This window comes from Sus scrofa, chromosome 17 (assembly GCF_054392235.1).
Source record: "Sus scrofa isolate SSC_HxYL_T2T_F1_AM1 chromosome 17, Sscrofa_HxYL_maternal_Yorkshire_Landrace_v2.0, whole genome shotgun sequence".
NCBI classification, from domain to species: domain Eukaryota; kingdom Metazoa; phylum Chordata; class Mammalia; order Artiodactyla; family Suidae; genus Sus; species Sus scrofa.
This window is the reverse complement of record NC_139399.1, coordinates 56,930,102-56,945,195: the sequence shown is the minus strand read 5'-3', so window position 1 is coordinate 56,945,195 and position 15,094 is coordinate 56,930,102. Positions and strand designations below refer to the sequence as shown.

Here is a 15,094-nt window from a genome sequence, read left to right as displayed (position 1 = left end):
AGACTCATCTATCCCAACAGCTGCTCCCTTGCTTTCACACACGCACCCTCATCGTGTGGCCTTCTCGTCAATCCTAGAGTCCAGCACAGTGGTTCTCACCTCAGGGCCTTTGCACCTGCCGATCCCACCTCCTTTGATTTCCACCTGGCTGGCTCCTGTCATCATTCAGGACTTGGGTCCAGTGCCACCTCCTCAAGACATCGTCCCTGGCTCCCTTGAGGATGCCGCTCCCCACCCTCCTTCCTCGCCCGCGTCACTCACTGTCACATCTGACTGTTTCATTTCCTTCAGGTCCTTTCCACTGTCACAAACATTCTCAGTTATGGTCTTTATGGTTGTTTATTGCCTGGTCCTTGGGGATTTGGATTGAATCAGGCAGACACAGTCCCTGCTCTCTTAAAAGTGACGTTCTAAGGAAGACACAGGGAAAAACAAAATCTTTCCTGGGCTTTTCAACTACAAGGGCCAATGATTTCCATTTATTTTTTACTTATTTAGCTAAGGCAAGTTGAGTTTTGCTTGCTACAATCAGATGAGTCTTTACTACATTAGACTCCATAAATGCTTACTGAATTTAATTGCCATGAGTTTTCTTTTTCCATCAAAAAATTTAAATTTGCTCTTTCTTTTTCCCCCTAAGACATGAGGGGGTCTTTGTAAAGGGAGTTTGCACATTGCTTTTGGCTAAGGAGGTAGCTGTGGGCCTTGATGCTAGTGGCATTCTCCACGACTCCAAAATTCTCTGTCAAAGAGTTCTCTCTTTAAAAAAGATGTTGGAGAGAGCATCAATCCCATTTCACAGATAGGAGGACCAAGGCCCTAGTGGCTTGCCCAGACTGGGTAGAACACAAGACTGATCGTTTAAGCCAGGGTTTCTTCTTCTGGAACTCCAGGACTGCAGACCAGAAAGGAGAACCTGTCTACTTTCCCGACAATAAGCATCAGTAACACTCTGGCCTGGCCAGGACAAATCTGGAATTTACAGCCTTCATATTTTTATGTCGCAGTTGAGTCCCCAGGGATTTTCCAGATTCTAGGAAAAAATATTCCTAGTATAAATAGAATTGTTCTTTCTACAGTTTTACTTTAGGTTGCCTTTATTTTCCAATCTGTTAAACCAATAATTAGAAAGTAATCACAAAGCCAGAAGATTCCCATATTAGTCCTCTTAGCAACTGAAGACCTTTCCTCACCTTGGAGAAAGCTGCTTGCTCTTTCATTAGGAGTAAATAGTGTGTTGTATTTCCCTCCTTGTTTTGGCTACCAGGAAGCTCAGGGACAGACTCTGAACTTAATTGCTTAGTTAGCCTGAGCCAGATTTTTTTTTTTTTGTATAATGCCTTACCTTTGTTCATTGCATGGCTTTCTATTCCTTTGCTTTTGCTTTAGTAGCTTTTTTATTTTTTTATTTTCATCCATGGCATGTGGAAGTTCCCGGGGCAGGGACTGAACCTACACCACAGCAATGACCTGAGCTGTTGCAGTGACAACATCAGGTACTTAACCTGCTGAGCCACATGGGAACTCCTAAATAGGTTTTCTAATTGAAATTCTTCCCCAATCTTTCAGACCTAGGCTGGGTATAAAGAAAGGAACGAAATTTATTTCTGAAGCTGCTCTCCCCTTTCTCCCATCTCCTTGCTACTTGCTTAGGGGCACAGGAGCAGATACTTTAAATCAGCGTGGTCCCACTGCTCACTCTCTCTCTCTTTGTAAAACATGTTTTCAGGGGAATGTAAATTGTTTTTAAAAGCTTCCATCCTGGCCCATTGCTAATTATAACTGACCCAGGGGGATCTGTACTAATTTGCTTTAATAAACTTATTAAATAGCAAATTTCAAGAGGAAGAAACTACACAGCCTTTATTGGATTAGTAAGACTGCCAGTGGACATCACCCACAAAAGCAGAGAGAAGAGCCCCTTCCCTGCATGGAGCAGCCAGGGAGCGAATCCGGTCAAGTGTGTTTCCAATAAGCCGTGGCTGGCCACAGTTTCGTGCCTTCTTGAGGGTTTCAAATAAAAGTTTCTAGCCTCCAAACGCTAAAAAAAAAAAAAAAAAAAAAAAGAAAAAAAAAAAAAGGGAGAAAAGGAAAAAGAAAGGCAGTGTCTTGTCCCCCAAACCAGATGCAGGTGATGAAATACAGTGGCTATGGAATAAAATAAGCAATCAAGCAACTCCAAACCTCCAGGTCGTTGAAGAACAGATGCGTGTCTGCGAGGCTGAAGATCATTTCTTCCATCATCAGGCCGATGCGCACGGACGTTGTGGTGTCCTGTGAGGAAGACAAGGATGAACGTGGGGCTGCCGTCATCTCCGCCTCCCCCGGCCCACCTGTGATGGGGGGTTTTGGTCCTTCCTCATCGGCACGACGCACACACCGTCCCAGTGTGTCTCTCTCCGTGGGGTCAGGGTGATAACGTTACACAGCTTCCGAGATGTCGCTGCTACTTCATTGTTTCTATTTAACCCTCTATTGTTTCTATTTAACCCTCTACCGTGTTATAATCTCTCCCCAAATACACCCCTGGAAGGGCCACTGCGTTCCGTGTTGCAAGAGCCAGCAAAGGCTGTAGTAAAGGAAAAAGCCTCTTGAAAGATGTGTATTTCCAGGGAGGCTGAGAGAGGAAAAAGCAGTATAACTATGTCCAAACTACTGAGATGTTGCTGAGAGCTGGGATGTTGCTTTTCTCTTTACAGTATCGCTCTATGGGGCTGCTTTCCTCCTCTGGTTATTGAGAAAACCACTGTTATCTAACCCGAGAGGATTCACTATAAAAACAAACACACAAACAAAACCCACTATAATACATTCATATCAGGGAAAACTAGACAGCCATTAAAAAAAATGGAGTCAGGACTTCCTGTTGTGGCTCAGCAGTAAGGATCCTGACTCGTATCCATGAGGATGCGGGTTCAGTTCCCGGCCTCGCTCAGTGGGTTAAGGGTCTGGTGTTGCTGTGAGCTGTGGTGTAGGTCACAGATGTGGCTCGGACCCTGCATTGCTGTGGCTGTGGGGTAGGCCAGCAATTGTAGCTCCGATTGGACCCCTAGGCTTGGCAATTACCATATGCCACAATGCCTCCAATGTCAGCCCTAAAAAGCAAAAAAAAAAAAAAAAAAAAAAAAAAAGACTCATGCTAGAACTCCTGACATGAAAGAAACATCCAGAAACACAGTATTAAGGAACAAAAGCAAGTTGTATCACAGTATCACAGCATAGTGTGTAAAATATAATGTACTGTAATAGGGTCCATTCTCTCTCCCTCTGCTCTGTCTTGATCTCTCCCTGTCTTGTCTGTCTCTTTCTTTCTTCCTTCCTTCCTTCCTTCCTTCCTTTCTTTCTTTCTTCCCTTCCTTTCTTTCTGTTGTCTTTTTAGGGCTGCAATCTCGGCACATGGAGATTCAGCGCTAGGGGTTGAACTGCCAGCCTATGCTACTGCCACAGCAACATGGGATCCCAGCTGCCTCTGAGACCTACATCACAGCTCATGGCAACGCCGGATCCTTAACCCACTGAGTAAGGCCAGGGATTGAACCTGCATCCTCATGGATGCGAGTCAGATCCATTTCCCTTCAGCCATGACAGGAACTCCAGTCCCTCTCTTTTCTATACACACAGTGTGGTAGACTGCATTACTCTCCACCCATATTTGGAGTCCCTTCCTGAAGAGCTTCTTCCTACACCAGGGCTTAGAAAACTATGGTTCATGGGCTAGACCTGACCTGCTGCCTGTTTTTGAATAGCTTATGATCCAAGAGTGATTTTCATACGTTTGGACAGGGTGCTGCCTATGGTTGCTTTTGTGCCTTAAAGACATAGGTGAATAGTTGCAACAGATCCTTATGGATCCTGAAATATTTTCTATCTGGCCCTCTGCAAAAAAAGGCTGCTGGACTTGAGACAGATGCTCCCTGTTGAACTCAAGTATGAACATGTGACTTGTTTTGGCCAATGAAATGGGAACAGAATTTATGTTTCACTTCCGGTTGGAAGCTTTAAGCACTACTGCATGGCTCACCATGCTCTCTCCTCCCACTGCACAGGACTCAATGATTCAGGTAGAAGCTACTCGGTCAGCTTGGGTTCCAAGCTGCAACAGACCACACACCACAATGGACACGTACCATAAACGAGAAGTAGATGAGATCTGGGGGATGTTTGTTATCACAGCATAACCTTACCTATCCCAACTGATACATGTAGAAATAATGAAGCATAATGGTCCTCAACCCAAGCTGTACACTGTGGCGGTCTGAGGAATTTAAAAATCCTGATGTGCAAAGGAAACCATAAGCAAACAAAAAGACAGTCTATGGACTGGGAGAAAATATTTGGAAATGATATAGTGGACAGGGCTTAATTTCCAAAATATACAAACAGCTCAGATAAATTGGGAATAAAAAAACGAACAACCCAATCGAAAAATGGCCTGAAGACCCAACAGACATTTCTCCAAACAAGACATACAGGCAGCCAATAGGCACATGAAAAGATGGTCATCATTGCTAATTATTAGAGAAATGCAAGTCAAAACTATAATGAGGTACCTTACCACCTCCCACTGGTCAGAATGGCCATCATGAAAAAGTCTACAAATAATAAATGTTGGGGAGGGTGTGGAGAAAAGTGAACCCTCTTACACTGTTGGTGGGAATATAAATTGGTGCAGCCACTATGGAAAACAGTACAGAGGTTCCTCAAAAAATAGAAATAGAAATAGAGTTGCCATACGCTCCAGCAATTCTACCCCTGGGCATATACCCAGACAAAGCTAAGATCTGAAAAGATACATGCACCCTATGTTCATAGTAGCACTATTCACAATAGCTAAGACATGGAAACCACCTAAACCTTCATGGAAAGATGAATGGATAAAAAAGATGTGGTACATATACACAATAGAATATTACTTAGGCATAAAAAGAATGAAATAATGCCATTTGCAGCAACATGGATGGACCTAGAGATTATCATACCAAGCAAAGTAAGTCAGAAAGGGAAAGACAAATTCCATATGATATCACTTATATGTGGAATCTAAAACATGACACAAATACATGTTTTTTTTCTTTCCTTTTATGGCTGCACCTGTAGCACATGGACGTGCCTGGGCTAGGCGTTGAATCAGAGCTGCAGCTGCCAGCCTATGCCACAGCCACAGCAACTAGGGATCTGAGTCACATCGGTGACCTACACTGCAGCTTGTGGCAAGGTAGGATCCTTAACCCACTGAGCGAGGCCAGGGATTGAACCCACATCTCCAGGAAACTGTGTCAGATTGTTCACCAGCTGAGCCACAATGGGAATTCCCAAATAAATTTATTTACAAGACAGAAGCAGATTCAGAGACATAGAGAACAGATTTGTGATTGCCAAGGGGGAGGAGGTTGGAAGAAAGAAGGATTAGGAGTTTGAGCTGAGCAGATGCAAACTAGTATATACAGGATGGATAAACGGCAAGGTCCTGCTGTCTAGCACAGGGGACTACATTCGATATCCTGGGATAAACCATGACGGAAAAGAATATGAAAGAGAATATACATGCATAATTTTTAATTTTTTTTGCTTTTTAGGGCTGCAGGTGCAGCACATGGAAGTTCCCAGGTTAGAGGTCCAATCAGAGCTGCAGTTGCCAGCCTCCACCACAGCCACAGCAACGCCAGATCCAAGCCGTGTCTGCGACCAACACCACAGCTCAAGGCAATGGTCAGATACTTAACCCACTGAGCGGGGCCAGGGATCGAACACTCATCCTCATGGATACTAGTCGGGTTCATTACTGCTGAGCCATGACGGGAACTCCTGTATATGTATAAATGAGTCATTTTGTTGTACAGCAGAAATTATACAACATGGTAAATCAACTATACTTCAGTAAAATTAAAAAAAAAAATCCTGATACTCAGGCCATGCCCCAGATCAATCAAATCCGAATGACTGAGGGTGGGGGGTCCAGGCATCAGAAAAACTGAAAGCTCCCCACCTGATTTCAATGTGCAGTCAAGGTTAAGCAGCACTGGTCTAAGAGGAGAGGTATCACTTAGTCATATTCCTGGGTAATACTGATCAAGCATTAACTCATGTAACGTCCACAGCACTCTTGGAGGTGAGCCCTCGTGGTTTCCCCATTTCATAGATGAGAACACTGAGGCTCCCTTGAAGGTCTGGCGCAAGGCCATACAGTCAGCGAGTGCTGGGATTGGAAGCCAGGTAGCCCTGCCTCAGAGAGGAGGCCTTGGAGGGGTCCTTGTACTGTCACTCCATGTACCTCTTTTCCGGGTTGAATTTTTCACCAGGAGGCTGTATTACTTCTATTATAAAGATAAATAATTGGAGTTCCCGCTGTGGCACTATGGTTGAAGAATCCAATCACTGCAGAGAAGCAGGTTTGATCCTCTGCCTGACGCTGTGGGTTAAAGGATCTGGTGCTGCCACTGCTGTGGCTTGGATTCGATCCCTGCCCCAGGAATGTCTATATGCCACGGGGCGGCCATTAAAAAAGAAACAAATTAAGGGCATAAACCGTTCATGACCCTTACAAAAAAAAAAAAAAAAAAAAGACAGAAAGAAAAAAAGAACCAGTGATCTCAGCTTCACACACATAACTGTGAAGAATCAAGGCCAGGAATGCAGCCATTAGGTGAAACACCTCATTAGGGCCCCAAGAGCCAGAGCTTAGCACTTTGGGTCCTGGCTGGAAGTCGTGGGGTAGAGTGATCCATGAAAAATGAAGAGAAAATGGGGAAAACAATTTTTTTCAGGGCAGGCAGGGAATTGTTGTGTGACCTGGGAAAAGGTTTTAGGGTGTTTCCACGCATTACTCATACTCAGACCATTTCACGTCTGCAGAACGGCACTTTTTTTCTTGGCGAGGTTGTTTGTACACCTATAACCACCTATGACCAGCCTTCCATGTACCAGACAGGAGGCAAGAGGGTGCCATCAAGACTCATATGTTAATAGGATTTATTTTTTAAAAAAATGTCAAGTTTCAGGGCACTACACAAAGTAGGAGAAGTAATTACGGTAGACAAGATGGCTTACCTGTGAAAAGTGTGCAGTTGTACGAAGGCAAATATTCCATGTTGATCAAGTTGAAGCGATAATTCATTGACACTGGGAGGACGTGAAGGGAAAGTCTGCACGTGTGTGTGATGGAGTCAAGGGTGAGAAAAGAGAGCTAAAGTCTTGGAGTTCCCGTCGTGGCTCAGGGGTTAATGAATCCGACTAGGAACCATGAGGTTGGGGGTTCAATCCCTGGCCTTGCTCGGTGGGTTAAGGATCCGGTGTTGCCGTGAGCTGTGGTGTAGGTTGCAGATGTGGCTCAGATCCTGCGTTGCTGTGGCTGTGGTGTAGGCCGGTGGCTACAGCTCCAAGGAGACCCCTAGTCTGGGAACCTCCATATGCCACAGGTGCGGCCCTAGTAAAGGCAAAAAGACAAAAAAAAAAAAAAAAAAAAAGAGAGAGAGAGAGAGCTAAAGTCTTATCTTCTAGATGAGGAAGCCAGGTATCATGATTAAGACAGAAAAAACCCTCAAGAAGGGGTCACAGAAGTAGGTTCCTCAGAAACTAGGAGGTCAGTACCAAAAGAATCAGCAAGACTTGAAACTTGTTGCCTCTGCGCCAGAAAGAGAGGATGGGGGTGGGGAGATCATTGGGGCTGCTGTTTTTTGTAATATTTTCCTTTGGAGAACTGTATGAGTTTTAAACTATATGCATATATTTCTTGGATTAAAAAAAATGAAATTAGGAGTTCCCATCATGGTGCAGCAGAAACGAATCTGACTAGTATCCACGAGGATGCAGGTTTGATCCCTGGCCGTGCTCAGTAGGTTAAGGATCCGGTGTTGCCGTGAGCTGTGGTGTAGGTTGCAGATGCAGCTCGGATCCCACATTGCTGTGGCTGTGGTGTAGGCCGGCAGCTGTAGCTCCAGTTTGACCCCTAAGCCTGGGAACCTCCTTCCTATGCCGTGGGTACGGCCCTAAAAAGCAAAAAAAAAAAAAAAAAAAAAAAAAAAACCCAAAAAACACTAAAATTATGAGTTCCCTGGTGGCATAGTGGGTTAAGGACCCAGGGTTGTCACTGCTGTGACTCAGTCGCTGCTGTGGCATGGGTTTGACCCCTGGCTCCGGTACTTCCCTGTGCCATAAGCACAGCCAAAAAGAAACTAAAAATAAAAGGAAACATACTTAAGTAATATTACCCTAAAGTAAATCTTACCCTAGAGAAAAACCCACATATACGAACAAGGGGCATGTAAAAAGATGTTCATTACAGAACTGTTTGTAAACAGCAAAAGACTGGAAACAATTCAGTTGTCCAGCCAAAGGAGATTAGAGAAATAAAATGTAGAATACTCAGACAGTGGAAAACTAAATTCAGTGGAAAGAAATGAACCAGATCTCCACATATTAACACAGACACATCAAAAAAAAAAAAATACTATTGAGTGAAAGCAACAGTTTTCTGAAAGGTATGTCCTGCATGTTATTACCTTTTCCTGGGAACATATAAAATGTTCCTACATGTTTTTCATGGGCACTTATATATTTGTAAACATCTGCGAAGATCTATCCAGAGTCAGAATAGTAACTCTTTCTGGAAAGCAGAGAGGAGGGGACAGAGGAATCAGAGGGGATGATCAAAGTGAACTTTAGCATGATCTAGACTATTCTAAAAATTTGTATTTATTTATTAAAAAAATTTTTTTTTGTCCTTTTGTCTTTTGAGGGCTGCACCTGCAGCACATGGAGGTTCCCAGGCTAAGGGTCAAATCAGAGCTGTAGCCGCTGGCCTACATCACAGCCACAGCAACAGGGGATCCAAGCCTGGTCTGTGGCCCACAGCTGATGGCAATCCCGGATCCTTAAGCCACTGAGTGAGGCCAGGGATCGAACCTGCATCTTCATAGATAACTAGTCAGGTTTGTTAACCACTGAACCATGACGGGAACTCCTAAAAAAAAAATATATATATATATATATATATATATATTTTAAAGAGAAAGGATTTAAACATTTCTTGTACAATTAAAAACTGAAAAATGTAAAGACACTCAAAAGTTTCTAGGAGAGCTTTACAATACCTATCTCCTTCCTGAACGTTCTCTTATTTCAGCTTTTCCTAAAATCTGCTTGTGTGCTGCCTCTTAGTTTGTTTTAAACTGCTTGGGGAGGGACCTCTTTCCAAGGAACTTGATAAAAACTAGTTGTGGGGGTAGGGGTGCGGGTGGGGGTTGAACGGTCAGGAATAGCTCAAGAGCACTGTCCCATGAGTTAAGTAACAAAAAGTGCTACTGAGGCCAGACCACTCTATCCAGGTAGACAAGGTTTCTTCAGGGTTGCAAAGACTGAGAAACCAAGAGGAAAAAAATTGGTGGAGATTCAGCATTAATTAATGTGAAAGACAGAGTGAGCAGGGAGGGCGGGATGACAGCCAAGGGTTTTGTCTCATGCTGCCCGCTGAATGCGTCCCTAATATGCTCCATAAACCACCATCCCCACCCCCACGGCCGGGTCTGTTGGCTTAAGTCACCCTGTGACTTTTTACATCCTTTTTTTCCACTGCATTTTCAAATCTGGTGTATGTGACACTTGCCACATTTCACGTCCACTAGGCGCTTGTGGCTCGTGGCTACCATATTGGATAGAGCAGTTCTACACCCTTCACCCCCTGAGCCCCAGACCACTGCCCCCACCCCTGGTAAAATAGGCGATTACTCCAATCTCATGAGGACTAGATAACATAACCTCATGGAGCCAAAAGAAGTGGCTCCTATCACCATTCTTTTATTTTTCCAAAATGTAGGTACTGTTTTTTTCTTTTTTTTTTTTCCAAATGAAAACTGGTGTTGTAAACATTCCAACAATGCAAAGAAAGTGAAAATCACCTAGAACCTCAGTCTCCAGATCTGATCTCCATCTTTTCTGACTTAAAAAATGCCTCTCTGGGAACTCTTCTACTTACAGAAGCATACGCATTACTCAGAACTCATTGAACTATATCCTTAAAATGGGTGCATTTTATTGCATGGTAATTATACCTCAATAAAACTAATTTTAAAATATATGGACTTGGAGTTCCCGTCGTGGTGCAGTGGTTAACGAATCTGACTAGGAACAATGAGGTTGCGGGTCCGGTCCCTGGCCTTGCTCAGTGGGTTAACGATCCGGCATTGCTGTGATCTGTGGTGTAGGTTGCAGACACAGCTCGGATCCCACATTGCTGTGGCTCTGGTGTAGGGTGGCAGCTACAGCTCCGATTTGACCCCTAGCCTGGGAACCTCCATATGCCACGGGAGTGGCCCTAGAAAAGGCAAAAAGACAAATATATATGTATATGGACACTAGCTAAAAAGTAAAACCTCTCTAAACACAAGAATTTTTTCAACAGGAATATGATTACAGTAAACCTAGTGTTTGTGATTTGCTTTTTTCTTTGTCGTTTAGTTACAAAGGTTATGCATCCTCACTATAAAAATCTCAAACAACCTCATGGCTTGGAGGGGGAGGACCCTCCATCTGACCCAGCACATCTCCCAAGGAAAACCTAAAACATGGGGGTCTTCACACCACGTTCTGGAATAAAAGGCTCCAGACTGATGTTGCAGTGAGGACTACATGAGACTGCGCATGCGTAAACTAGCCCATGGGGCCGGTATGCGACAGGCGCTCCCTAAGTATCCGTCATTGTCAGAAATCCCCTAGGTCGCTTCTTTGCACCCTTAAGCCAGAACCTGTGGCTGTAAACCCAGCAGGAACACCCCAAATCAGAGGGTACTTCATGACAGATGTACTTTGTGAAAGTACTAGATTTCACATACAATCCATTTTCTTCAGCATCCCATATTCTTCGGATTAAAAAAAAAAATCAGTGGTTAATTTCTTAAACAAGCAACAGCCGAAACTGATTGTGCTTAAAAAACAATCAATTTAAACCAGAATGGTGCACTGAGAAAAGGGAGTGTTTCCAAAACAGGCTTCACTTTGTAACTAGTCTGTTGACAGGACCCTGCTGGGGGCTGGTGGGGTTGGGGGTGGACGGAATGGCATGTGTCTGACTCAAGAGTTTGTGGGTGGTTCTCGGTGAAGGTACAAATCAGACTAAGGCATGGCTGATTTTTTCCACGGGCCCTAATGTTCTACAGATTTGTCAGGGTTCAGTGTTGATGACGCGGTGGGCTCTGCACGCTTTCATTTAGGAGGCTGCTGAGGAGGCTCTGAGCATTGGCAACCCCCTTGGAGGCAGATGCTGTGGATCTGGATGCGGCTCTGTAACCTGATTATTACGCATTCTTGGTGAGGGTCTCTTAATTACAGCAGGAGGATGGGGAAGTTCACCATCTGGGCTGCTCGGGGATCTGCCTCATGGATCAGTAAGTTATCTTGTGATGCGTGGCAGTATTTCTTGGATGGAGAGGAGAGGGTAAGAGCCTAGAAAGAACGTTTTCCCTACAGCGAAATTAATCTGACGTCACACAAACTTGAAGAAGACGGAGTGTGGTGTCTTGGCAGTTTCAAAATCTGAAGCAAAGGTTCTTCAGGGTCAATTTAATGGATGGCAATTGTTTTCTATGAACGACCGCCACCGCCCCCAAATTTACAAGCCCACTAGTTTAAGCCGAATTCTTAGAGGTCTGTTTTCCAAATCCCATGGATTAGGAGATAACCATTTTTACTTCAAGAGGAGTCCAAGTTCTTATCAAAAAGAGGTTTTAATGAATCACTACTCTATTTGTCCATTAAAGAATCTCCTTTTCTGAATTTTCCCCGTTTTCTATTTCAAGCCTCTCACGCTTTTGTAGTAGATGGTTCTAAAGCATGTTTAATTCAAAGAAATGAGATCCACACACTGTATACTAAGAATCACAACCCTCTGAACAAAAGAAAAACACACCCGAATTCATTTTGAAATTAACTTTTGTGACTGTGGTCTTTTTTTTTTAACAGTTGGCTGGATAATAATAATAACCAATCGTTACTGACTACTTTGCAGTAAGTTGAGAGTGTGGGCTCTGAGCCAGATGGCTTACCATCAAGGCCAGTTCCACCTCTTACCAGCTGGATGACTTTGTACAAGTTACTGAACCACCATGTGCCTCAGTTTCTCATCTATAAAACGGGGTTACTTAACTCACAGGGTTACAAAGATTACATGAGTTTTTCAATGTGCAGTGTTTCAGTCCTTTTAGTGAAAGGTCAATGATCAGCACTAGAAAAGAAAAAAAGAATGGAAGAAATACAAGCGATTCCAGGAGTCAGTAAACTGTGGCCCACTGCCTATTTTTGTAAATAAAATTTTACTGGGACACAACCATGCCTATTTTTTCACTTAATATTTATGGCTGCTTTTGTGCAACCACTGTGGAGTTGATAGGTGCTACAGAGCCTAGCCTAAGGCCTAAAATATTTATTAGCATTTCAGAGAAAAAGTTTGCCCATCTCTAGAATAGGCAAAATATCAGAGTATATCATATACAGTGGTGGTGAACTTCTATTTTACTTGGAGTGTGTGTGGGGGTGTGTGTGTGTTTGTGTGTGTGTTTATGGGTTGTTAGGGGGTGGGGACTGCAATTCAGGTCTGATCTGACTCCCGATCCCATAATCCTCATGGTTATGCCATGATGCTTTTTTTTTTTTTTTTTTCTTTTTAGGGTCACACCCGTGGCATATGCAAGTTCCCAGGCTAGGGATCAAATCGGAGCTGTGGCGGTGGTATCCACTGCCACAGCAACACCAGATCTAAGCCACGTCTATGACCTACACTGTAGCTCATGGCAAGGCCAGATTCTTAACCCACTGAGCAAGGCCAGGGATGGAACCAGAGTCCCCATGGATACTGGTTGGGTTCATTACTGCTGAGCCATGATGGGAACTCTTGCCATGATGCTTTGCCGCTCAAGTGCCTGAGTTCCGTGGCCTCAGCCACGTGACTGGCAAGAAGCGGTCTGCTGCTGCAGGACACCCCCTGCCCCAGCCCTGGCCAATGAATGTCCAGACGCATAAGCCCCTATGGCATCAGGTGGTCTCCACTTGAGCCGAGCTGTTTAGCTGTTTTCCTTTAGGAATCCCTGCTGTGAAGATCTGGATGGAGGCTGTTTGTGCAGAAAAGGGTTAACTCAGCAGGCTTGGGTTGCTCAAACCCTGCATGTGCCTAAGAAAGGTCAGACTTTGAGACCAGTCCTTGCCTGGCTCCTGGTAGATGAGCTCTGAGCCCTTGGGTCAAGCAATACTGGTTGGTCAGATAGTTTATGCTAATTGTGATCTAAGGGGAAAGCTTGCTTTTGTTCTGAGGAGCGGGAGGCAGCCTTGCAGGTGCTGCATGCCAGTCTCACTGACCCTGGACACCAAGGCTCAGGTGAGTGTCCCTGGTTGGCAACACGTGGCATGAGGTGCCACACGTCATTGCTGGGAAAATTAACAGGACTGTCTGTGCTCTCCTGGGAGAGGAAACCTGGAAGGTTGTGCCAGGATTTTTTTTTTTTTTTTTTTGCTCCTGGTGCTTAGATGTTATTAGCAAAAAGCAGCAGCGTCCAGAATCTCCCATCAGAAAACTTTGCCCACTTACAAATTCCAATGTATTAGTTTAATCTGTTATTTCCTAAATGGTGGCCATTCTTGTAACACCTCTGCAAGTTTCACATGCGCAGAGCAGCCGTGTTATGTCAACTTAGTATTTTCCTTTAATTCAGGGACCCCTCCCCCCACTTTAAAAAAAACAACGTCACTGCATTTAGTTTAGCAAATTTGTTTGTGACCGTTGATGGCAAACCTAGTCCACTCGCCCTAACTGGACGTTAACCATGGACGTAAGCAGGTATGGTAGTTTCTTATGGGCTCCTGGAACAACCTACCACAAACTCAGTGGCTGGAAACAACACAAACTTATTCTCTTAGAGTCGGAGCGATCAGGAGTCTAAAATCAAAGTGTTCCTTTGGGAGGTTTCAAAGGAGACCGGTTCCTTGCCTTTTTTAGCTTCTTTAGGGGCCACCTGCCTTCCTCGGCATTGGCCCCGCTTCCTTCCAACCTCGCACATCCTACCACCCACCCTCCTCTCCTGCCTCGCTTTTAATAAGGACCCTTGTGATCACGCTGGGACGATGGAAGCACACCTACCAAGGGTCTTTCGCTATGAAAGGAACCATTCACAGGACCTGGACATCTCTTGGGGACCATCTGCCTGCCTGTCATGACGGGCAATGAGGAAGTTACAAAATGCTGCTCTGTGGGGTACATGAGCTCACCCACCATGCTTTAAGGCAGTGGTTTTCAGCAAAGGTAGCACCTCCTTCTAGAGAGTAGTCTGGAAAGTTTGGGGGACATTTTTGGTTGTCATAATAATTGGGGGGAGTGACATTTGGGAGTGTGTGATATTGTGAATAATAAGAGATACACATTTGATCTTTGTCCCCCTGTTTCTGGCACAGAGCTCCTAAAGCCCTTGGAATTTCTAAGGAAGCAACACAAGTGCCCACCTGGCAATTGAGTGCATGGAGAAGATGTGGTATACATACACACACACACTGGAATATTACTCAGCCATAAAAAGAATGAAATCTTGCCATTTTCAACAACACAGATGGGACTAGAGTGTATTATGCTTAGTCAAACAAACTAGACTGGGAAAGATGAATGCTGTGTGTATTTACTTATATGTGTAACCAAAAAAACAAAACAAATGAACCAACATAACAAAAAAGAGACTCAGATACAGAGAACAAACCAGTGGTTGTCAGAGGGAGTGGGGTGGGGGTGTGGGTGAAAGAGGTGAAGGGGATTAAGAGGTACAAACTGCCAGTTATAAAATAAATAAATCACAAGTAGTGTAATGGGCAGCATAGGGAATATAGTCAATAATATTATACAACTTCGGTGTGTAATCTATAAAAATATTGGACTGCTATGTTGTACACCTGAAACTAATATAACGTTCTAAGTCAACCATCGTTCAACTTAAAAATCATGATGAAAGTAAAAGAAATGTCTTTTGTTACTCATAAGCCCCTTTCAACCGCATCGGAGTTCATATTAATAAGGTAACTTTTGAAAAGCCCTAAAGTTGGGGACTGGTTGTCAGGGAAACCACCTAAG

The 15,094-nt window shown here is 44.1% G+C and overlaps 1 protein-coding gene across 5 annotated transcripts in view; it reads right to left on the bottom strand.

Moving 5' to 3' along the window:
- The window catches only part of EYA2 (EYA transcriptional coactivator and phosphatase 2), a 315,037-nt gene that overhangs the window by 44,878 nt on the left and 255,065 nt on the right, over positions 1-15,094 (bottom strand). For 4 of the 5 annotated variants that reach the window (XM_021077395.2, XM_021077398.2, XM_021077396.2 and 1 more), the window contains one exon: positions 2,185-2,274. The exons of the other annotated variant lie outside the window; for it this stretch is intronic. In XM_021077395.2, coding sequence (XP_020933054.2) covers positions 2,185-2,274 — 90 coding nt within the window. The remainder of the gene's footprint in view (positions 1-2,184; positions 2,275-15,094) is intronic. 5 annotated transcript variants of the gene reach the window in all.